At 41.2% G+C, this 26,182-nt stretch overlaps 1 protein-coding gene across 3 annotated transcripts in view; it reads left to right on the forward strand.

The window, feature by feature from the left end:
* The window catches only part of msh5 (mutS homolog 5), a 248,287-nt gene that overhangs the window by 80,063 nt on the left and 142,042 nt on the right, over positions 1 to 26,182 (forward strand). For all 3 annotated transcript variants that reach the window (XM_063199820.1, XM_063199819.1, XM_063199818.1), the window contains one exon: positions 6,079 to 6,151. In XM_063199820.1, coding sequence (XP_063055890.1) covers positions 6,079 to 6,151 — 73 coding nt within the window. The remainder of the gene's footprint in view (positions 1 to 6,078; positions 6,152 to 26,182) is intronic.

Raw genomic sequence — 26,182 nt, forward strand, 5'->3', positions numbered from 1 at the left:
AACCTAAACTGTCACAGACAGCTGCATGACCACTACGCATATCAGCGATGACGGTGATCTAAAGCAGCTTTTGATCAGAACATTGGACTGTCGGGACGAAGGGTTTAATTTTATCGGGTAAAAGGTCTGTAAGACTAAGGGCTGTAGGATCAATGGGAAATTTTCGGAATATTGATGCATCGGACCAATGGTGCGTCGGAAAAACGAGCAGACCCCGTTTTTTGTTAGGCAAGTTGTCTGATCGGATATTTTGTCCAACGTTCAATCTATGAAACACGTTTTACTGATGTAGCAACCGATCATACTGTGGTGTGCCGTTGTTACAGCCATACAAAAATGAAAATCAGCTGTAATGGCAATGTAGTTTAGGAATGTTTAGGGCTTGCAGCTGGTGCAGTCATGTAGACTAATTTAATGACATGGAAAACGTTTATACTGTTCATTTTCAAGTGACAGACTAGACAAGTTACTTTCCGAAAAAAAAAGCAGATGTTTTTTTTTCAGTTGACGCAATGTCTGATCGTCTGAACATGGTAAAGAAAGACACTCACTGAAACGTCAACTGCACTTCTTTAGCACATTTCATAATTAGCCAAATCTTAAAGTAGAAAAATAAATTCAGGCCATAGCACCCAACATAATGTGATATTTCTGGTAAAGTGTTAAGATATAAAATTGGTGGTTGTTTTTCTGTGATGTGAGGTTTCATGCCAGGGATTTTGCCCACTAACTGAATTTGGAATGTTATCGCATGTCTTTTCTTGCCAATCAGTTTGCGGCACATGCACACAAATGTATAAACAAAGATTCTCCTATTGACAAGGCATGCGCTTGCCATACACTGCTGACACCGATGTACAGTACAGGCCAAAAGTTTGGACACGGTCTCATTCAGTGCCTTCTCTCTATTTTCCTGGCTATTTGCAGTTCAATGTAGATTTTCGCGGAGGGCCTCAAAACTGTGCATGAACACATGTAGAACTAGAAGCACGCAGAGAGCGCAGACCTCCGCCAAGGAAGCTGCTTGATAGGACATTTGACTATGTTACACCCTAAGTCTTTCTTCCTTCTTTTTGTGGAGTTCCAGCAATTCAATTTCTGGTCACTAGGGGCATCTAGATTTATAGGCCAGCATTGATTAAGAATCTTGAAAAAGGTCCTGGTTCCGGTTCGTGCTCCGGATCACCACCAGAATCACTTGTTTCTTGGGTCATTACTAATAACAACTCCACAAAGTTTCAGCCAAATCCATTTGCAAGTTTTTGAGTTATCCTGCTGACAGACAGAAAGACAAACAGACAGACAAACCAATGCGACCAAAAATATTACCTCCTTGGCGGAGGTAATGATGATTTGTATTTAGGAAGCACTGTTGTTTTCTTGACTGAAGGATAACAGAGCTTTGAAAGGGCGTATCACGGTACTGTTGTCTTGCACCACGATACAGTATCGTAACTCGGCGTGTCACAATTTCTCAGTTCAATACAATATTGTTACAGCCCTAGCTGAGAGCATTCAAATCATTGCCTCCCTTGCCCTCTCTGCCCTTCTCTGGACTTATGTTGTTGCTAAGCTATAAGTTACACAAGTAAACTATAGACAATATATTATCTGTGCTTTAAATAAAAGGAAGCAGACAGAACTGTAAAAGAATAACTTTTCCCTCCACTTTCTTCCTAACCAACGACGGCCAGGAGTGGGCATTTGAAACAGAAGCAGTGTTAACTTAACCCTATCGTCATATTTGTTTCATCAAATTCAAAGCCCTCTCCCCGCTGACACTAAAAAAATCGATCTCAAAAACATGTTGCGTGTCATTTCAAAACGTCCTGCAGTACAGAGAAACCGCCACAGGAGAGCAGTGGTCAACAACAAGTTCACCGCAGCTCGGCAAAACATGGTACCACAGGGGTAGAAGTTTCCCTGACCGGAGCAGAGATATCGTCAAATTGCAAAGGGTTTGTGTACAAATTTCCGAAATATAATTCTATATACTTTAATTTGAACACTTACTTTGTGCAATTAATCAAGGAAGAGTTTATATTGTTACACCATGTTGCAGAGAGATCGTGCTAAAACTGATGAAACAAATAAGCACCATCCGGTGTTGGCAGGAAGTTAGCCATCAGTGCATTTTGCCATATGGAAACTTACAAAGCATACCACGACGATCATTTAACAAAACACACAAGTTGTGTTACTTCAAGACAAAAATATTGCCTTAAGAAACAGGTTTTACTTGCAATTTTGAAAATGTAATGCAAAATGTTGAAATTATGATCTCATAAAAAATGCATTCAAGTGAATGGAGAAATGGTCCAATTGTAGTAATGGACCCATATATTCAAATTCCACAAAAAAAGGAATAATGATCTATATTTCACTCATAAATAGGTTGTTAAGCATTCGATCAGCTATGCTTTTACATAGATTAAAAAAAAAAATGCCCAACCAGGCTGTCGGAAATGTAAAATATGGTCCTGCTAAAACAAGGACAGGCTAAAAAAAATGGCAGGATCTCACTAAATATTTAAAGATAATCCTCAATTAAATTAATTTGTCTGACAGCTTTTTTAAATTAAAAAAAGGTTGTAAATGCATTAAAAGTCATTTTTTAATGGTCATGAAATTGGCCTGGTCAACTATTTAAAGCCTGATGCATCATATATGATGCATTAAATATCATCAGTGACCTTAACAAATTTTTGAATTTGTTTTTTACATTTCCTATAACAGACCAGTATTGAGGCAAATTCCAAGAAATTAGAATTTTCTGTCTATGCTTTCATGGTTCAGATCTTATAGGGTTAAGACACAGGAATGGCAAATGGCATGATACAGATGAGGAGATGCAAATGAATGAATGTTATATATGACAATTTAGTTATCAACTGCAAAGTAACATTACATTTACCTCAAGGCTACTGTTTGTTACATAGGATACAGTGAAATCAAATAGAGTTAACCCATGATAGACAGACAGAGAGAGAGAAAGAAAGAGGGAGAGAGGGAGAGAAAGACAGAGTTTGGAGCCCTTCAGAGGTAGGAAGTGACTCCCAGAGGAATCTCTGAGGTGAGATTATATACTGCAACCCCCGACACCAAAAGTGTCCTTTTGTCTTGCTATGGCCAGTGGCACCATGGGGTATGCCACATCTTCAGTGGGGGTGAGCTAGCACAAACAGGCCCAAACTCTACTTGAGATAATAATAATAATAATAATAATAATAATAATAATAATAATAATAATAATAATGCATTTTATTTAAAAGCGCCTTTCAAAAAACTCAAGGACACTGTACAGAGAGAGGCAAAATAAAACAAGACAGATAAACAGATTGTAAACAAAAAATAAATATATAGAAAATAAATAAAAATAAAATAAAACAAAATACAGTTAAAGAATCATAAAGAATAGGCTAATTGAAATAGATGAGTTTTAAGTCTTGATTTGAACAGGGGTAAAGACTCAATGTTGCGGATGTCAGGGGGAAGCGCATTCCACAGCTGAGGAGCAGAGCAACTGAAAGCTCTGTTACCCATGGTGCTGAGACGGGCAGAAGGGACAGAGAGGAGAATGGAGGAAGAGGAACGGAGGGGGCGGGAGGGAATAGCAATGTGAATAAGATTAGATAGATAAGGAGGGGCAAGATTCTGGATAGCCTTGAAGGTGTGGAGAAGTATTTTAAAGTGAATTCTAAATTTGATAGGGAGCCAGTGGAGATGTTGGAGTGCAGGGGTAATATGGTGACAGGAAGGGGTTTTAGTTATGATGCGGGCAACTGAGTTCTGGACCAGTTGGAGCTTGTGGAGAGATTTTTGAGGGAGACCAAAGAGGAGAGAATTACAGTAATCAATGCCAGAGGTGACAAGACTGTGTATAAGGATGGAGGTAGAATGGGAGGTGAGAGAGGGGCGGAGACGGTTAATGTTGCGTAGGTGGAAATAAGCAGACCGTGTGATGTTGTTAATGTGGGAGAGGAAGGATAGAGAGCCATCAAGCATGACACTAACATTAACTTGAGGGGAGGGGGAGACAGGAGAGCTATCAATTGAGAAGGAGAAACTATTTGCTTTGGATAAGGTGGATTTGGTGCCTATAAGTAGGACTTCAGTTTTGTTCGAATTCAGTTTCAAAAAATTAGAGGTGAACCAGGATTTGATTTCAGAAAGACAGGTGGTGAGGGAGGGGGGAGGGAGAGTGTCAGAGGGTTTGCCAGATAAATAGAGCTGGGTGTCATCAGCATAGCAATGGAAATTAATTTTGAATTTGCGGAAGATATTACCAAGGGGAAGGAGGTAGGTGATGAAGAGGAGGGGCCCCAGAACAGAACCTTGAGGCACACCAGAGGTGACAGGGGAGGGCTTGGATTTAAAAGACTTCATTTGAATAAATTGAGAACGGCCAGAGAGATAAGAATGGAACCAGTCAAGGGGTGTGTTACTTATGCCAATTGAGGAGAGTCTGTGGAGAAGGATGGAATGCGAGATGGTGTCAAAGGCTGCACTGAGGTCAAGGAGAATGACAATAGAGAGTAGGCCAGAGTCAGCAGCCATGAGAAGGTCATTAGTGATTTTAACTAGGGCTGTTTCTGTGCTATGTCGGGGGCGAAAACCAGACTGGAAGTGCTCATAGAGGGAGTTAAGAGTTAGATGGGAATGGAGTTGAGAAGCTACAATTTTTTCTAGAATTTTGGAGATGAACGGAAGGTTGGAGATTGGGCGGAGGTTGTTGTAGTCAGAGGGATCAGAGCCAGGTTTTTTTAGTATAGGGGTGACAGCAGCAACTTTGAACAGAGAGGGTACAGTACCAGTGGAGAGTGAGGAGTGGATGATGGCAGAAATGAATGGGAGGAGAGAGGGGAGGCAGGATTTGACAAGGGTTGTGGGGAGGGGATCAAGCTGACAGGTGGAGGGCGTGGATTTGGAGATGAGGTCAGATATTTCAGAGGAGTCCGGGAGATGAAAACTAGAAAATAACTGGTGAAGGGGGAAGAGATCAGCGGGGGAGGGAAAAGAGGGGTTGCAGATAAGATGTTGGTGGATCTTATGGATTTTTTCATTAAAAAAGTCCAGTAATGAATTGCAAGTCTCAACTGAGTACATATGAGCAGGGAGAGAGTCAGGTGGTTTAAGGATGTTGTTAAGCACAGAGAACAGGGTTTTGGAGTTGCCTTCATTTGCATAGATTAGAGTGGAGTAGTAATCAGACTTAGTTTGAGAGATGCAGTCCTTGTAGAGTGATATATGAGCTTGGTACATTTCTTTGTGAACAGTGAGACCAGTTTTCTTGCACAGGCGCTCAAGTTGTCTGCCTTTGGATTTCATGGTCCGGAGTTGAGGGGTGTACCAGGGGGCAGTTTGAGAAAAGGTGACAGACCGAGTTTTAACAGGAGCAAAACAATTAAGGACATTGTGAAGACCATTGTTATACAGAGTGACTAGTTCATCAGGGGAGGAGAGATTATTAGAAATCAGAATGGTTTCAATAGAGGTAGAAAGGGAATCAATGTTAATGTCCTTAATATTACGGAACGAGATAAGGCGAGGGGTCTTGATGATGGAGAGGTGGAGAGTGACACTAAAGGAGACAAGGAAGTGGTCAGATATGTGGAGATAGCATCAACAGTGTAATCTGAGTCATTCAATAATCTCCATTCTTACAGAACCTATTCAGTACAAAACAAATCCATGTTTACATGCCATATGTGGGCATTAGGGTGAGTGATGAGCACCCAGCATGCCTCTTAAGGATAGTTTCAACTCTCAGCACTAGGAGCGCTACTTTTTGTTTTTGTTTTTAAAGGTCTCCATCAGTCTTTTTTAGCGTTGAAGGTGCTTAGTGCTCTGGTCAATGAAGCTTATAGTATTTATGTTGAAAATAGCCAATGACGGCACTAAAAACTCACCCTGTGGACACGGGCCCTCAAGCCATTCAGATGAAGGTCTTCAAGCTCCAGTTACTCCGGTAACTGTGCTCTTCTCACTAACATAACTTGGAAGAACAAGAATCCTCCCACAAGCAGAACTTCTTTATACTTGTTAATTTAATATTTTTCCCTGCATTTTTATCTGTAGGTGGATTTCGAAACCAGCCTGGCAGAAAATCGCTTCACCATCAAGCCAAATGTAGATCCTGCTGTTGACGAGAGTAAGTTTAAACATATAGTACGTTATACAACAGTGTAAAGACAAATATAACTAGAAGCACTCAGAGAGCGCAGACCTCCGCCAAGGAAGCTGCTTGATACATTTGTCTATGTTACACCCTAAGTCTTTCTGCCTTGTTTTTGTGGCGTCCCTGCCATTCAATGTCTGGTCACTAGTCTGGTCTTCTAGATGGTGAAGAATCTTTTGAAAAGTCCTGGTTCCGGTTAGTGATCCGGATCACCACCAGAATTTAATCACTTGTTCCTTGGGACATTACTAACAACCCCACAAAGTTTCGTCCAAATCATTTGATTCGTTTTTGAGTTATCCTGCTGACAGAATCTTTTAAAAAGTCCTGGTTCCGGTTCGTGATCCGAATCACCACCAGAATTTAATCACATGTTCCTTGGGTCATTATCAACAAACCCACAAAGTTTCGTCCAAATTCGTTGATTAGTTTTTGAGTTATGCTGCTGACAGACAGACAAACAGACAGACAAACCGACGAGACCGAAAACATTACCTCCTTGGCGGAGGTAAATATTTTGACCTAAATCCATCAGGCCGCACCTTTGGTGCTCGGGCCCTAATAACTAGACTGCATTTCTGCAGAGACAATGCTATTCGTATGCTTGCCGCTTACACACACACACACACACACACACACACACACACACACACACACACACACACACACACACACACACACACACACACACACACACACACACACACACACACCTTTCAGCAATGGGTGGGTAGGGAGAGGGGTAAGTGTGGTATTCGAACCTGCAACCCTCTGACAGACCAACACCCTACCCATTAGGCCACTGCCACTTACTGTATAGTGTATACAGTGGCCACAGCAGCATATTAGGCCACAGTTTCCCAGGCGACAGCAGAGTTCCAAAGTTCTTCAAGGCTGCATGTGTGTGTGTATGAATGAAAATTCTGGCAGTTAGGCAGTAGTACCTACAGACATATGTGCTGCCTCATTTTTACACTGTCATATCTCCTCAAGTTTTGCAAGTTGTCAAAGGATATGGACACGCATAAATGTCACAACACTGCTCTCCATGTCAATGCTGAAATCACTTTTCTAGGCCAAATGCTTCAGTCAAAAAATGGACATCTTTGACATATGCGCTAAGCTGTTCACACACAATTTTCTAAAATGAATGGGGCAGCCCATAGGGGGATCATGGGGGTTTTAAAACAGCTCTCTCTCAAACATTTTTAAGAGTTGGCTAATGATTTTCACACAGTTTGTAGTTGGAGTCAAGACCTCTCTGACAATGCCTTTACCTAGTCGATATGTGAAGCGGTTCATTTTATTTTATTAAAAAACCCAGGACAGGTCACATCTCACTCTAACTGCCACTGTTTGTGACATCATCATTCTGATCATTCTACCATTCATTTCAATGAGGGTAAAAACAGACCGGAAACGGAGGAAAAACAGGTCTGGTGAACGAATAAAATGGGGTACACCAATTTCCAATGTAAGCACGCAAGCCCTTTTCGAGCCGGTCGTTTTGGCGTTCGAACCGCGTCTCTATCTGAAAATTAGCCAGCGTGCACTCTATGGCGATTTCCATAGGACTTCTACGGAACAATAAGTATGCTTGCCTATGGCCTCTGCTTGCTCGCAAGCATACTAAATAATAATAATAATAAACTGAGAGAGAACAATTGGTACGCTTGCGAGCCTTCGGCCTCTGCTTGCTCGCAAGCATACTAAATAATAATAATAAACTGAGAGAGAACAATTACACTGCATTCCACATTATTACGCAAATGTCATTTTCACTGTTTCCCCAAATAATCTATACAAATGACAGTCGTCATAATTTTCAAGTCATCAGCCATTAGAGTACAATTAAAACGTTTTTGAATGAAGCTTCCAATGATAAAACCCCTTTGAAAATGAATGGGATGTTATGTCTGGTGAGTTAGAATGTCATCACCTCCAAAGCACCTTAACGTGGCAGGGAAATCTGCGGGTATATTGAAGAGTGAAGTGTGGGTCACCAGACCAAACAAACAAAAACAGCTGAGGGCAACAAGGATATCTGGGCTTCCATAACTCCCATGCATTGCCCTACCATTGACTTCAATGTTAAATGCAGCATTCCAGTTACAGCTGTTTTGAACATTGAAATGTAATTTAGAAGGTACCAAATGGCCACTGTTTTGATGTAAATGGGAAAAAAGAAAGAAATTTGGATTACAACACTACAAAACTGTTTTGTTTAATAATTTGGAACAGAGCATTTTGGGCATTTTAAGTTTTTTAATATTTAAAAAAATACCGTTATCATTGGAAGGTTCATTCAAAAACGTTTTAATTGTACTCTAATGGCTGATGACTTGAAAATTATGACGACTGTCATTTGTATTGATTATTTGGGGAAACAGCGAAAAATGTAATTTGCGTAATAATGTGGAATGCACTGACGCTGACACTGCCGTGTCGTTTTCGGGAAAGATTAAAATAGTCACTATTTCTAAGTAGCCTTTGTAATAGTCTACTATGAGACTGTTTTAGATAGGCCTATAAGATGCCACTCCCGTGTGAAAGCATAGGAAAGATATATTCTACTACAACCAAAACTGTTGGTAAGCCTACATCCATAAGCAAGAGCTGAGCCAGAACCTTAGTTGGACTCCCTCTATATACATCATAGAGGCTCTGCCAGCGAGAAGCCCAACATTTCAGAAGTGGCTTTCAAATGATACATTTTCATAAAAATATTGCAGTTATTTGGCATTGTTACAGACCCTGAATTTCACATACATGTTTCAAAACACCACTACTGACAACATCCAGTATAGATTTAGTTATAAATTTAACCTAAACATTACCCTTTAAGGCACTCCAAAATAAGGTGTCCAAACGGGAAGTTACATTAAAAAGCCTTTAATGGTACTGGGCTGGGGTTACATTAAAAAGCTGACATGTTTCGACCTCACCAGGTCTTCATCAGGGCTAGATTCACCATTGAAAAGAAAGGCCTCCCTTAAATAGTGACATCACCACATGTGACCCATTACGCACTACACACATTTGCGCACACCATAGAAAATAAAGATAAAAAATACCCTGGGATGATAAGTAATGCCATAGAAAAAAAAGACTAGAAGTACAATTAAGCATCACAAAAAAACAAGTAAAATCAATATCCTCATTTAGACCAGGATAGCGCATGGCATCCAGTCGCCGCAGTGCCTGAGTGTGCCAAACCATTTTGAGTGGACCGATGTCGCTTGCTTTGTGTATCAAGCAAGCCTGTCTCATTTGTGCGATGAGCACAAAAACACAAATTGAACCACTCAAATAGAACCTATATGTGTGTGAGTCAAACAGACATGAACAACATGGTAATGAAGTACTGCCCCGTAACGTCAGCATGAGAGAGGTGCTTTTACATTTGGCGACGACATTCTGTCTTCAAAACTGGCGCATTGGCCGCTTCCCCTAATGTTTGAAGTGAAAAAAAACCAACCCTCCCCCACTTCAGCATCAGATGTTGGTGGTCTACCATAAGTCAATCCTTGTTTACCCGACTATCTTGTAGTATTCATGAATATAATCCTTACCCTATTTGGCATAATTTTAAACTTGTGTTTCATTCATAGACAAAGTTATGAAACATTTGCACACATATTTAAATTTTAATAAACAAGCTAATCTTGTCCGAATATGTTCATTGTCTGAAATATCATCTGGGGCGACCATCAAGAAAATGCAATTAAGGTGCTTTAATTTTCACACTCATCTCAAAGAGGATGTTGTATCAACCAGCCTCATTGTGAGGGTCCCAATGAGACAACTAGCAGGTGAGTAGTCACTCTCATCTTTACAAATAAATCCACTTTAAAACTGCTGCAGTGTCTATGTCACATTTTGGTGTTATGTGGGGCGACCAACCTAAAACTGTATAAAATGAGTTTCATGATCAAATCTTTATTTTTAATGTAAAATTGTCAGTGATATGTCGTGAGAAGTAGCTTGCTTGGGTTCTATAGCTAAGCATTGGGCTGCTATATTTGATTATACTTGAAAACATCATCTGGGGCAACCGAGCATCATGTGGGGCGACCACCACTAAATGCTTAAGTAATAGAAAACGCATATCCTGTATTTGTAGTTTCTGTATTCAAATGTTTTCATGTATTATATATGCATTTAGTTGTTTTAAAAAGCTTTCTATATTTCAATATATATCTTTTCTAAATGTCAATAATTTCAATCCTACTGCAGAGATGACTAAGCTGTTTTTATCAGATAAATGTGTGAATATTAAGCATTCATTCTACTTTTTCAATTAATTTTCCAAGTATGTGTATGTTTAACTATATAACTTTTTTCTAGATGGCCCAATAACAAGCAAAGAAAAGACTGCTCGCTACAGGCAGCGGATCAACTGTTAAGTGAAATAGTAATGAAAGTAATGAGAGTTTCAGTGATTAATGAAATGAAATGAAAAATGAAAAAGGAAAATGCTGTTCAATGTTATACCCAAGTGTTAAATGCATTAGTATTGAAAATATTAATATGATATATGTGTCTCGCTCCGTGTAATGCTTTGCAGTGCATTGTTCCGCCTGCCCCACCTTCTGACTCAAAATGGAGTTGTCAGTAATAGTAAGGAAACTGTTAATGTTATGATATTTAATGAAATGAAAATAGATATGCTGATTCTTTATAAAATGTATTAAATGTGTTTTAACTATCAACATCATTGAAAAGTCTTAATTGCCTGCTGTTTTTCATCATGTGGGGCGACCACATGTCATGTGGGGCGACCGACAATATTCAATTCTGTAGGAAATTCAAAAAAATCTTGTCTGTCCATTTTGGAGGAAATATAATTCATTGGTATAACATGATTAAGTGGATACTATAAATACATCATTTTAAATAAGCTTTATGGATTATATGAGTAAAAAACAATATGCAATTGCTTTTTGAGGGGGAAACTGCCCTTATCGGTAAAATGTATTTAATATAATTTGCAATAAATGAAAGGACACATGAGTACATCATTCTTAAAAAGTTCAATTAATTACTGACACTTATTAAAATATAAGTTATGTTAAGGAAATCTATTAATTTTAGGATAAATCACGGTCGCCCCAAATGACTTTTTTAAGGTCGTTGCCCTATTCATTTGAGTGTAAAAGCACTAAAATATAATTATTTGAGGTTTTCACACACATGCATGTGTAGACTACATTCCAAATGTTTAGAAAATTGGAAAATATATTATTATTTGAAGTATTTTAAAAATGGACCTCTCAAAGGCCTTACACGTCATTGACCCTTTAACGTATTTTACTGAATATTGAAAGAAGGAAAAGAAAAGAAAAGACAGACAAGTTGAGACTTACTGGTCGTAGCCTATTACAGCAAATCGAACATGCGCTTTATGCACACACTAGCCTGAGGGCAAACATCTTTCTAGTAAGCTGTTCGCACGATTGAGATAACCAGGCTATGGCTAGGAAAAGGAATTCAACTACCTGGGCACACACTAAAATACTGATAGGCTACAATTGCTTGGATCTTCGGAGCGCAGTGGGTTTCGTGGGTCCGGGGGGATGGTCAGTGATGGCACGCTTGATGTCTTTCCCCCACCCCTGCATGCACGCACGCGGACACACGGGGTTCAAGATTCAAGATTCAAGATTTTTATTTGTCACGTGCTTCCTTGTGCAAGCACAATTGGCAGTGAAATGGGGATTGCAACTGCTCTGTGCTGTGTAGAAAATAATAAAATAAAATAAAATAAAAATTAAAAATAGTTATTGTCTTAATTCAAAAAGCGGATGGCTTGAGGAAAAAAACTCTCTGTTCTACATCTTATGGAACGTAGTCGTTTGCCTGAGGGCAGCCTTTCGAACATGGAGTGACGGATGGAATGTGTCTTTCATAATCCTTTGTGCTCGTGTCTTTGCCCTTCTTGCATATATATCTTGCGGCCCTGGAAGGATGGCGCCAGTGATTTTTTTCTGCAGCATGCACTACTCTGTGCAGGGCTATCTTATCCTGAGCTGTGCAGTTGCCATACCACGTTGTAATGCTTCCTGTAATTACTGACTCAATTGTGGCAGAATAGAAGGACCTCTGCATGTCTGATGGAATTCTGAACTTCCTTAGCCTCCTGAGGTGGAACAGACGCTGCCTGGCTTTTTTTCACTACGGTGGTGATGTGAGGTGACCAAGACAGATCTTCAGAAATGTTGACTCCTAGATACTTGAAACAGCGCACTCTTTCCACAGGCGTACCAAAGATTTCCAGTTGAGCATACTTCTGATCTTTACCTCTTCTGTAGTCCACCACAAGTTCTTCGGTTTTGGTGACGTTGAGCTCTAAACTGTTCTCTGCACACCAGGGTGACAACATCTCAACCTCACTTAGGTAGGCTGTTTCATCGTTGTTGGGAGATGAGTCCTACCACCACTGTGTCATCTGCAAATTTCACAATGGAATTGGAGCTGTGGATAGCTGAGCAGTCATGGGTATACTAAAGGGAGTACAACAGAGGGCTGAGAACGCAACCTTACGGCGCGCCGATGTTGAGGGAGATTATGCTATAGGAGCAGTTGCCAATCTTCACTGCCTGAGGTCTGTTTGACAAGAAGTTGAGTATCCATGCACATAGAGAATGAAAACTCAACTTTCTCTAGATATCTTTTCTTGGTCAGCTTCATTGCTTTTCTGAGCTCATAACAAGTTGATTTATATGGCGCCATATTTCCTGATAAAATACATTCGTTATACGCAGTTGTTCGTGCGTTCAGGGCTTCACGAATAGATCTGTCGACCCATGACTTCTGATTTGGGTAGATTTTCACAGTTACCGTGGGAATGATGTTAGAGGCCAGTTCTGAGATGAAGCACGTCACCACGACAGTTTTTCGTCTATGCTGTAGGAGCTCTCCCTAAACATGTCCCAATCCACATCAGCCAGCGCATCTTGAAGCAAAGCTTCTGAATGATCGGACCAGCGGCTAACCTCTCTCGTGGATGGAGCCTCTCGGCGAAGTCGTTGTTTATACTTCGGTAGCAGCATGACAGCGGCATGGTCTGATTTGCCAAAGGCCGGGAGAGAGGACGCTTTGTATGCATCTTTGAATGGCGAGTAACAGTGGTCTAACGTGCGTTCCCCTCTGGTTGGACACGAGATGTGTTGGAAAAAGTGTGGCAGTACCTGCTTCAGATTTGCCTTATTGAAGTCACAGATCACTAACAGGGCAGCATCTGGATGGTCTGAAAGGTGTTTGCTGATCACATCATGCAATGATGACAGTGCGCTGATAGTGTTCGCTTGGGGAGGGATGTAGACAGCGATGGGGATGACAGCCGAGAAGTCCCGTGGTAAATAGAAGGGGCGACACAGAATGGAGAGGTGCTCTAGGTCGGGGGAACAGGAGCGGGACAGAATGGATATGTTTCTTGCATCGCACCAGTTGTTGTTGGTCCTCCTTTCAACTTCCCTGACTCTTCCGTCCTGTCTGATCGAAATACTGACAGCGAATCAGCGGGGGTTATTGCATGGTCTGGCACAGCTGGAGTAAGCCAGGTTTCAGTGAAGCAAAAGATATTACAGTCACGGATATCTCTCTGATAGCGGACACGGGCTCTGATATCATCTAGCTTGTTATCTAATGACTGGACATTTGCAAGAAGCATACTTGGAAGGGGAGCGCGATGAGCTTTTGTCCTCAGTCTGTTTCGAACTCCTGCCCTTTTTCCGCGGTGTTTCTTCTTGCGGCATCTTGGTCCGTATCCATTGTTTGCGTTAAAATTCCGGAGAATCTCCCTCGGCCAACTTGAAATGTCATATAAATAATCCGAATGAAGGTCATGAATGCTGGTTTTAAGTTCCAGCAGTGTCTCAAAGTTGTATGTTAGCTGTGCATACATCTGGGAGAAAAAAATACTAAAAATGATCACATAAATAAATAAAAAAACATGGGGCATTCAGGCTACCACCACAATACGATGAGCACAAAAATGACTGAGTGCGCGCCTTTCAATGGCTAAATATGCCTGCTGCATAGCGTAATTATTCACACATCACACAGACCGCCGTCTTCTCTTTGCTGCCCTTATAGCCTACTAGTAAATAGCCTATTGCCTCCACATTTACGTTTCTCTTAAACACTATCCTTGCTTAATGAAATAGCCTAGATGCGTCCTGGTCAGATTAGGCCTATATGAACACACGTGTGTGTGTGTGTGTGTGTGTGTTTGTGTGTGAGAGTTAGAGAGAGAGAGAGAGAGAGAGACTTGAGAACGAACTAATGCGGATAAGATGAAAAGCCTCCCTGGCTGCGCAGAAATTGTTTAGTTTTAAAAAAATGTTTCACTCGGTGCATTGATTAGTCATGTATAGGCCTATAGCAAACGGCAAAAATGCAGGGGGGGGGCGTTCATCTGTTCTGATGGTTATGGCTACGAGAGTTCTGCATGTGTTCCCTCGCAGAACACTACAGTTAAGGCCGTGGCAAAAATTATTATTAAAAAAAAGAATGCAAACGAAAATACGTAGATAGGCCCATGTCTTAATGTTGACTAATAGGCTTAATTGGCACACGCTTATGAAGTTGCCCCTCCTTGCTTGATATGCGCGGATAAGATGGAAAGCCCTGGCTGCGCAGACATTGTTTAATGGTTTAAAAAAAATGTTTGCCATAAAGTTTTTGGGCATAATTTAGTGGCATCTACTACACCCGGTGCATTGATTAGTCATAGCAAACAGCAAAAATGCAGGTGGAGACGTAACATCTGTTCTGTTGGTTATGGCTACCAGAGCTCCGCATGTGTGCGCCTGTCCTTCCCTCACAGAACCCGACAGTTGCTTACACTTAATTTTGAGCACGAAAACAGCAATATCAGTCGCTTGCTAATTTTTGCCAATGTGACAACATTACATTCAATAGGGAAGTGTAGGTTATCACCTCAGCTGTTGGCGATGTGAGATAAATAGCAGACGCTTAAACGCGGCTCTGTAGGTTACCGCGTTGAGGTTTATTGCACTCTCCGTAATTTTACCAAACAAAAAAAGTAGGCTATCCATATCCAGAAAACAAGTCTTAAGTTGCAATATTAGACGTTTCAAATCTTGCGATGCGAGAATCGGTAGGGGCTTCTGGCTACACTCAATTTAGGTCTACACATTTTGTCAGAGCTTGCACATTAATGGCAATTAATCCGATCATCATTTAAAAAAAAAAAGAAAAAATTCATTAGGCTATTTATTCTTTTTATGACTCTTCCTACTTCCTGGAGGTGTTCTCACACAATTTAATTAGGCATGTTGTTATCCGCTGAATCGGTGCGCGCTGGTGAATATGAATATGCCGTCAGCGTCGTCCAAAATATTCCATATTACCATATGGTAATAAAAGGACTAACATGCGCTACCACGTGGTAAAGTGTATAGCGAGCGCTCCCAAGTGCCACCTGGCGGTTGTTTGGGTACACTGCAGCTAGGCCCGGTAGGTGACGGCGATAGATGACGTGTCATTGCCGCGTCAAAGGGTGTGCATTGTATGGGGACCATCTGTACAGTAAAGCGTGCTCCCTACAACGCAACACTCTATTGACCAAAAACAAACGTCATCGCCACCAGCAGTCCCGTCCTTTTTTTGTTACGACATATAGTACACAAGCGACGCAGATCAGGCAAATTGTTAAGAACAATTGGTCCATTATTGAAAGTGATGCGCAACTACGTGAGGTGTTCCGAGAACTACCCATGGTGTCTTTTAAGAGGGCACCCAGCCTAAAGGGGGATACATAGTCATACTGTGCAGACTTGGGGTAAAGCATAGACGTACTGTCAGCGGGGGGTATATTCCTCATAGTCGTCCTGCGTGCGAATGCAGGAAAGGGCGTGGTGTTTTTTTCCCGCCGAGAATTCAATGACGTCAATTCACCTCCGTGACAACAGGGGGCGAACTAACTCATTCAGTTGAGCCCAGTCCCTAGAATGAATCACAAAGCTAGCCAGCTGGCTATCTAAAACGTAATATTCCACTAGTAGCCTACTTCTAAAAGTTGGGGCATAATTAGATGGTACAACATCAGTTTCTTTTTAGTCAAGTATTACATGAGATTAAATGCCAAACAAACACCGTTTAAAAAGACAATAGACAGCCTGAATGAACATTCACACCTGGGGCCTAGTAGTAGCTAGCCAGCTAAATCAGTCATTACAAACTCAAAGCTAGTTGACTAGCCACCTGAAACGTAATTCTACCACTAACAAAGATGCTTCTTGCTATTACAGTGGAATCCGCTTACAGTGGTCACGAATATAGTAATCAACCGCTTATATAGATCAAAAAGCTTGGAACAGAATCATTTCTATACAAATGCTGTTTAAATAATTTGCTTAAAGTAATCAAAAATCCGCTTATAATGTTCATTTTTGTCATTTTATGAATGTAAACATGTGCAAAAATTATTGAAAAACTCTGTGTAGCTACATGTATTTAAATTTTTTACTCCCGCGATTCTTTTCTCGACGTCTGCTTCTGCCCTATGCCAGAGAGGTTTACTGCGCGAGACTACACTCGCCACTTTTCCGGGTGGTAGCCTACTGTAGCCTACTGTAGGGGCGCCAACCGATGAGTGCAAACTCCATACAGTGAATGGGCTGCGCTCTCCCGACAGCACCCTAGTGAACTGCAGGCATGGCTCGACTAGTGAGTGGGAACGCAACACAACCTGTTTACATAGAACCTCTCTGGTGATGAGGCTGTGCACACATGCCTCTGTCTCGCTAGCCAACGTAGCCTAACGAGTTGACACCGGGCAGCAAGCACGTGAATCATGACTCTCATATTCTGGGAATGAAAAACATTGGTTTCGGCGAAGCTTGGCATTCCTCAGGAGACTACCTTGTGTTTAAACTGCTCCAGGCTGCGTCTCCCCACAAGTCCCTCCCACTCCCCCTCGCCCTTCTCATCTCTCCTATGCCAGCAAGCCCACCGCGACTTTCCCAATTCCAACCAGTTCTTAGCGTGGCTTTTTTAATCTGTGTCAAAAAAAAATCACGTTGTAAGCTAGGCTACTGCTGTACAGCAGGCTATGCAACAGTGTGTTATTTATCGGTGTAGCAATTTTAAGTGCCCAGTCTAGCGGCGTTTTGCATGCATAACCTGAATCACACTGTGCAGAAACTCGCCAGAAAACGTTTGTGGAATGGGAACTTTACAGACTTATTTGACATCATAAAAGATGACGACCCGTGTGTGGTCTATGCTTTGAAATGCATATAAGCCTCGTCTTTCTCAGCGCTCATTTTTGCCAGACAGGTAGAGACAAAAAAGAGGTGAAATAATACAAATTCGGTTTTAGTAATCAACCGCTTACAGTGTTCAAATCGGCTCGGACAAACGTGACCACTATAAGCTAAGGCTGTAACGATACACCCAACCCACGATTCGGTTTGTATCACGATATATGACCCACGGTTCGATATGCCCCACGATTTCACACAAAAAAATTGGGAAAAAAATGTTTGGGGAAAAAAAAATAATAAGAAGAAAATAAATTATATATATACTTTGTAATTAATATATTTTTTGCATTTACCTGCCTGCATTAATTTTGTAGGTTTACAAGGCTGAATGATGTTGCAGATATAGGCTACCACTGCAACCTGTTCCCAGGTGTTGACATCAAAACACAACACAGAGAAATAAGGGATATTAGTTCACCAAGGGAAAAGGCTTATAAATAGGCTAAGATCATATGTTGAGAGAGAGAGAGAGAGAGAGAGAGAGAGAGAGAGAGAGAGAGAGAGAGAGAGGTGGGGTTGTCAGGGTGTATGGTCATTGGCAGCTGTCTTACTTTATCAAACATTATGCCTATCCAATTAATATCCAAACATTAAAACAACACTGGCCATATATCGTCAGGAAACATGTTGTATTAAGTTAGGCTACTTAAAGAAATGCAACACTTAATTTTGATTAAGTTAAATACTTCCGTAGCTTTTTTTGATCGTGCAGCAGCGCTTGCCCGTAGCCTACAATCAAAACTCGAAATGAACCTCAGTTAGTTCTCACTGTAACGCGCACATTTTTCGTTTTGTTATGTGGTTTGACATTTTGTCAAGAGCGAGAATGAATGTAGAGGCTGAAATGGAGCATGCTTTCTGCTTATGCAGGCGGCAATTTTACAATATAGCCTAACATTAATGTGGGAAGAAATAATGCTGCCTAATATCCTGCCTATCGACCTCAACGTTCGTCCGACTTCGGGCACCTCCCTACAAGCGATTCCAGGCTGATTTATAGGCAGGCGGAGCATCTCGTGCGCTCTCTCTCACTTTCTCTCTCTCTCCGCTCCAACGTTAAACTCCACTCGCAATACATCGCGCATGCATGAATAAAGAAAATATTATAAAAGCCTTCTTGGTCTGTTGTTCATTTGTCCTTCACCTTCCGATGTTTGCCCAAGTTTTTCGTCTCACGGAGGTTGCTCAGGCAATGGATAACAACAACGTGCTGGTTGAAAGGAGCATTGTATATGAGAAAGGGGTGAATGGAACTGTCACTCGAACGTGTGCGCCCTTTTTCTACTGGTCTTTTTAAGCGCATATGCAAACTCTTGCCTGTATGTTGCCTGTTGTGTTCTACACCGAGGGGTAACAACTTTAAAAGGGCACATCGCGATTCTGTGAGGACGCTTCGCGATAGGGGTTCGTGGGTCTGCGTACCGCGATCCCTCGGTTCGATGCAATATCGTTACAGCCTTACTATAAGCGGATTCCACTGTAATTTAAAAAGTTGTGGCGTAATTAGACATGAATGATAACAGACAAGATTCTATCTCTATTCATGTTTTACAGTTCAGGTGGTTAAAATGCCAAACATAAGCCGTTTTTAAATACAATAGATACATCTAATGGCCATATTAACAGCTAGCTTAGCAACTGTCAGCCAAACCCAATCAAACTCTACAGGACATTAGCGAGCCCTGTTTTAGGAGCTACCTGCCACACTACAAAAGAACAAAGAGGCTTCTTTGCTACTACCACACTACAAACTTATATCATTTTCAGGATGGCCTTTTTTGGATATTTTTTATTGTTTTGTTTGAGAGTTGTAGGCCTACTACTGAAATAAAACACCTTTTCTCTTCTCCCTGACAAGTAAACTCCAGTGATTTCCTGCCAAGTCAACCGCATCATGTTTTTCCTTGTCCTTATTCAAACCTCCGCGGTAGGGTAGAAGAATAGAACACCACTGACCTATCAGGGCCAAGTACTCACTGAACTGCTGCAAGCACATTGACCAATCACAGTGCAAGAGCATAGCGTCAGCTCATGGACATTTCAGCCTGGGAGAACCATGCGTGTACCGCAGCCAGGGGTTGTTTTATCGCTGCACAGGGGGGCGTGGTGGCTACTTTTCTGTGCTGCACCTCCGTGGAGGTGCTACTGTGAATCCTCCTTAAGAGATAAGTTAATGCGCTCTCACTTACAGGCGAAAAAGAGAGAAACCTGTCTGCGTAAACCCATTGGCACCTATAGATGTATGCATTGCCCACACTGCCCAAATGTTACATAAGCCAAATCCTTTGTGGATTTTAAAACCACGAGAGAATACGGACAGAGAGATTTCATTAATTGTAATTCTACATTTGTCATATACCGCCTAACTTGTCCTTGCGCTGAAGGATTCTTTTATGTCGCACACACAAAAAGGCGCATGAGAGATAGGCTGGCGGAACATAGATATACAATCAGAGTGGGCAATTATGACTATCCCATGGCGACACATTTTAGTGAATACCATGGTAAAAATGACTCTCTGCTGCGTGGGGCGTCGAACACAGGGCGTTGAACATGTCAAACCTCTTCCGAGGGGTGGGGACAGGTTAAAAAGACTTAATCAGAGGGAGACTTTTTGGATACACCAACTGGATGCCATGTGCTATCCTGGTCTAAATGAGGATATTGATTTTACTTGTTTTTTGTGATGCTTAATTGTACTTCTGGTCATTTTTTTCTGTGGCATCACTTATCACCCCAGGCTATTTTTTATCTTTATTTTTTATGGTATGCGCAAATGTGTGTAGTGCGTAATGGGTCACATGTGGTGATGTCACTTTTTAACACTAGAACTACCAGGATTTTTCTGCCTACCTAGAAGTACCAGAGAGGGGTCATTTGACCCCGGCGGCTTTTACCTAATACACTAATCACTCATTTTGTTATGGTAATGAGGCTGTTAGGGGCCGTGTGTGGGGTGAGGGGTGAGGGGGTCACACCTTACAGTGCTAACAGCCAAGACAAACAGGGACAGACAGCTTCTTCCCAAGGGCTGTCAGCCTCCAAAATCACCACAGGTAAATAGCAACTTGCATGACTATATCAGCAGCAAAGACAGATAGCACAGTTTGGCGGACAGTGTGTTACAGTTTTTCTTCATTGGTTTGGCTCATTTCTTGAAACTGAGATGTCATTCTGAAAACATGGAACAATCCCAAAACTAATTTGCAGTTCCTCACAACAGAATGGCATTTATCATTGCTTTCATCAAATTTCAAATGCTTTTGTACATGTCTCAATCATTTAGTACATCCTTGCAAATGGCTATGTACAAGTATCCTACAGTTAACACAATCAGCTTACATTTAGTAGAATTTTTTTCAAAATGAATGTACTTTGCTGATCTATCCCAATTGGTTGATTCTCAGTGTAATGGTTGTCCTGAAAACATGTCAGCACATTTTCTTCATATAAGTCATCAATGAATGTGTGAATGTCCCATGTGATCATGACGAATCATATGACTGCAACCAGATAATGGTTGAATTACAGTTTTTCTCGATTGGTTTGGCTCATTTCTTGAAACTGAGATGACATTCCTATAACCATTGGCCATTTGGCCAAACATTCTTACACTTCTGCACAACAGTTCAGATAGGCCTAACTAGCAAAATGTTATATACCTCCCAAAACACCTCATTCTTGCATCAGCACTAAACCGTCTCACATATAAATAGTCAGTACCATCAAAATGGCATAGATCCTTCTCAATTGCTTTGGCTCATTTGCATTCATTTAGTCCTTCTGTCAAAATAAACTGAATGGTTCAGCATAACTACATGGATCCTCATCACTCGCTCATATCACCCCAAAAACAGTTTACCCATGTGTCAAAACTAAATTTCTTCCCCACATATATCATCAGTACCCCCAAAATACATTGTCCCTTTGCCATTGTGTAAGCACTGCCAGTCAAAATGGTTAGATGTTTTATCTACGTTCAGCTAACAGATTTCGACTATGTATAAAAATGAAAAAGTGAGTGAAACCATTGAAGTTTGACAACACAGATAATTTACCAAGGACAATTATCAGTAACTTTCTTTACTGTAAATTCATATACAGAAAGTAATGCCCATATATCACAGGTTTCTCATGGGTTTGGCTCATTTCTCAAAACAGAGATAACGTTCTCAAAATAACATGGATAAATGCCAAAGCAACTAGCAATTGTTCAAAACAGAATGTCGTTTGAAAAAATGTCATGAAATTAGCCAAATAACAGAGGAAACTGTAGTATACACGGTTGTAAAATTATTTTCTACTAACTAGTAAAGTTACAATACCATCTGACCTGTTGAACACTCATGAATTTACTATGTAATGAAATTCTTAAAATATGATGTCCTTGAATGTTTTGGGAATTGCGTAGACCACTTTGCATATGATGACTTACACAATGAAATAATGCTGACGTGTTTTGGAGAGGGCAACCATTAGACCAGTGTTTCCCAACCAGGGGTACGTGTACCACTAGGGGTACGCGAGCACACCTCAGGGGGTACGCGGAAAAATGTGATAATGACAATTGAATAGAGTATAGTCATACTGGGATAAAGGAATATACATAGAGAGCATGGGATAGGGGGTACTCATGGTACAACAAAAAGGCTTAGGGGGTACGCGAGTCAAAAAAGGTTGGGAAACACTGCATTAGACTGAGAATTGTCTAATTCGTTTAGATAAGCAAGGTCAATTTATTTGGAAAATGTGCTAAATGTATGCTGAATGTGTCAACTGAAGGGTATTTGTACATATCCATCTGCAGAGATGTACTAAACATTTGAGACATGTACAAAGCATTTGATATCTGATGAAAGCAATGAAAAATGCCATTCTGTTTTGGGAAATTGCAAGTTGGTTTGGGGATTTGTCCGTGTTGTTTTGAGAATGTCATCTCAGTTTCGAGAAATTAGCCAAACCAATCGAGAAAAACTGTAACGTGTGAATCTCCCATGCCATGTGACCATAACGACTCATGTGAATGCAACCTGGCAATTGTTAGATGGATAAATACCAGTGCATGTGGACTACTGCTTCATTTCCCTCAAGAATTTTGTGGTGAAAGAAGCTCCTCTCCAAGGAACAAAGATGCAGAGATACAGCACTCAACAGGCATTGGAAATGATCCACACACGCACACACACACACACACACTCTGTGTCTCAAGTGACAGCTGTGAGCTGCTAACAGCCACATTTCCACAACAAAAGGAGTGTCCGCAGGGGGTCCAAAGGGTCAAATGACCCTCTTGTGGGGCTTTTAGGTAAAAAGGTCAATTGACCCCTCCGTGGTAGTTCTAGTGTTAAGGGAGGCCTTTCTTTTCAATGGTGAACCTAGCCCTGATGAAGACCTGGTGAGGTCGAAACATGTCGGCTTTTTAATGTAACCCCAGCCCAGTAGCATTAAAGGCTTTTTAATGTAACTTCCCGTTTGGACATCTTATTTTGGAGTGCCTGGATGAACTCTCCTCTCTACATGAACTGATCCCCGATATCCAAGAGCACCCAACAAACTCCAATGAACACACGGAAGACTGCTTCAGCTTCCAGCCACCTGTGTGTTTTTCAAGTTACCCTTTAAGGCTCGTGGCTTTGTTGACAGATTTTGGTTCAGTTATTAAAATGTGCAGTGTGAAAGCAAACAGTACCAAATTAAAGATAAAAAACGCATTTGGTTTGGACCAAAGCAAGTGAACTATCAAACTTTCCTGGTCTGAATACAACTTAACATTCTTTCTCTCTTTATTATTTGATTTGGAGATAATGAGGGGTGAGGGCAAACGGGTATCTTGTCATTCTCCTCTTACCTCTACCTAGCCTAGCGCAGCAAAAAGCTGTACCAGGGTCTAGGAGGGCTGGGCGGCAGTGTGGGCGGGATAAACAGTTGCTTCAGCACTCAACGTCACGCAATAGGATGGTGGAACAACCAATCCCCACACACTTCTGTGTAACGTCACAGCTGTCTTTCACAACGTACACGCGACACGCCCCTTTGTAGGTGAACCGGCAACTTTGAGCCGTCGTAGCAGTGAATGCGTGTGATGACCACAGCCACAAACAAGTTTCCTAATAAATCGTGTTTTCACTTATACAGTTCAAAAATGCATCGTTTTCAACCACATGGCCCTCCTTGATCAATCAGCGAAATGTCGAGCAATTTGGGGCTTGTTAAATGGTTATATTGATGATTGTTGTCAACATGGCATGTTCGGTGTTAGCTAGCTAGCTGTTTACCCATAACTAATACATGGCTAGCCGCTAGCTCGGTAGACTAGGTGTCATTCCCATCTATTTAGTAAGCGACTTACAGACTTTCAAAGCTCCCAAATGTCTCGTTTTTAATGACATGGATCTTATTAGAATTTGGGGCAGGCATATATTACAAGGCTGGATACCTAGCTCTGCTATTGATGACAGGTTAGCTAGCCACTAGCGAGGGCCTGTTTGTAGGTGAAGCGGCAACTTCCAGCCGTCGTAGCAGTGAATGCGTGTGATGACCACAGCCACAAACAAGTTTCCTAATAAATCGTGTTTTCACTTATACAGTTCAAAAATGCCTCGTTTTCAACCACATGGCCCTCCTTGATCAATCAGCGAAATGTCGAGCAATTTGGGGCTTGTTAAATGGTTATATTTATGATTGTTGTCAACATGGCATGTTCAGTGTTAGCTAGCTAGCTGTATACCCATAACTTTCCCTGATTGTCGCTCCCAACGCAGGACGCTCCCCGGTCAGCTCGCTCCCACTAGCCAGACTATCGATCCCACCGCCATATAACGGAGCTAGTTATCTTTTTGATGTTAGTTTTTTGTTTCTAACCCTAGTTTTTTTGTTTCTAACCCTAACCCTAACCTAACCCTAACCTGGATACCTAGCTCTGTGTTGTTGACGACAGGTTAGCTAGCCACTAGCTTGGTAGACTAGGTGTCATTCCCATGTATTTAGTAAGCTACTCAAAGACTTTCAAAGCTCCCAAATGTCTCGTTTTTAATGGCATGTGTCTTATTAGAAATTGGGGCAGCAATTTCATTCTACACCTACAGTAGTGGTCTGATAATAGCGTGTGACTATCTGGTTCTGTAAAATGCTCAACTTAGCTTACAGAGCTAGTTTAAAACATCGAATGATCAAATGGTAATGTGTTGAGATCTATTTGTGTCCAATAAGTTCATGGTGTATTATTACATCAATCCATGTCAGCCACGAAATGTATTATCATCCAGGCTTTTTAAATTAAGTAAACACTTTCGTGCTGTACGTAGCACGGACGGACACCATGCTTCTTCTTAGAAAGTTTCCTGTTTACTAGGTAGCCCGGCCCCCCTCGCGATTTGATTGGCCCTGTCATCGGATAACTTTCAGCCTCGCAAAACGACCGGGGTCCGCTAGGCTGCCCCCGGGAGCAAATTCAATTTGCGGTCGCTAGGGGCGTCTAGATTTCTAGGCTAACCTCTACCATCAACAAGGCATTTTTGGCCACAAAAATGCTGCCTTACTGCAAATATTTTTTGTCAACCTCTTGCAAGCTGATGGGCACTAACATGAAAAGTCTTGAAAACATATATGAAGAACGTTCACTCAGCAAAATTGACACAATTTTAACAGACAGAAGACATCCATTGTTTTACACTTTTGAGCTACTGCCATCTGGCAGCAGATTTAGACGCCCTGCTGTTTTTAAAAACAGATCCATGCAATATTTTATCCCAAAAGCAATTCGCTTTTTTTAACAAACATGCGAAACAAATAGGTAGATCTTAATTTGCACACCCCATCTCAGCAGGCCTGAGAAGGAATGAATGACACTTATGTTTTATCTTTTTAATAATGTTTTTGCTTATCTATTTATTTATTTGCTGCTTGCACATCCTTCCATGCTTTGTCCACGCTATGGGGTTAACTGGGACTGACCACTGTTGATGGATGACATCTGTTTTTGACCAACGTCTTGTCTATGTTATGGGGGAATGTGTTGCTTGGGGTAAATGTGCTTGGGAATCTGACTGTATTGTGTTTGTTTTCACGTCTTACGCTCCTCTCACTTGAAGAAATTTCCCTCATGGGCGATAATAAAGCTACTACTACTGCTACTACTACTACTACTACATAAATGCATTGAGTTGCCACCATGTGATTGGCTGATCAGAAATTTGCCTCAATCAACAGTTGTAAAGGTGAGCAGAGAATAAGAAGTAGGTGGTTAGTAAGGCATAAAATTTAATTACGCTTCACCCGAACTTTCGTTTTTTAACAAAATGTGCATTCAACATAATTGAACGCACGTTTTTCATGAACAATGGTCACTGGCCGAGACTTTCAAATATTATCGGCACTATGCGGGATGTTAGTATCATTTTGCAGTGTAATGTATGCAAATTCAACACAGAAAGGACTGTGAAGAAATAAAATAGCATTCAAATGAGACACTATTTCGAACACCTCTTGGAAAGGAATAAGACACTAGGATCCGGATCTCGTCAAAGAGCCATATATCCCACCACTACATTCAATAGAATACTTCAGTTGACCAACCTGAATGTTCTCAACAGCTTCGCTGATATTAGTGGTTAATGAAGCTGCATTCTCAATTTCAGGTCCACTCTCTCCATGTGAATCTTTTAAGCCAACGCATTCCTTCAGACAAAAAAAAAATATGATTAAGATCTGA

This window comes from Engraulis encrasicolus, chromosome 5, assembly GCF_034702125.1.
Source record: "Engraulis encrasicolus isolate BLACKSEA-1 chromosome 5, IST_EnEncr_1.0, whole genome shotgun sequence".
NCBI lineage: Eukaryota > Metazoa > Chordata > Actinopteri > Clupeiformes > Engraulidae > Engraulis > Engraulis encrasicolus.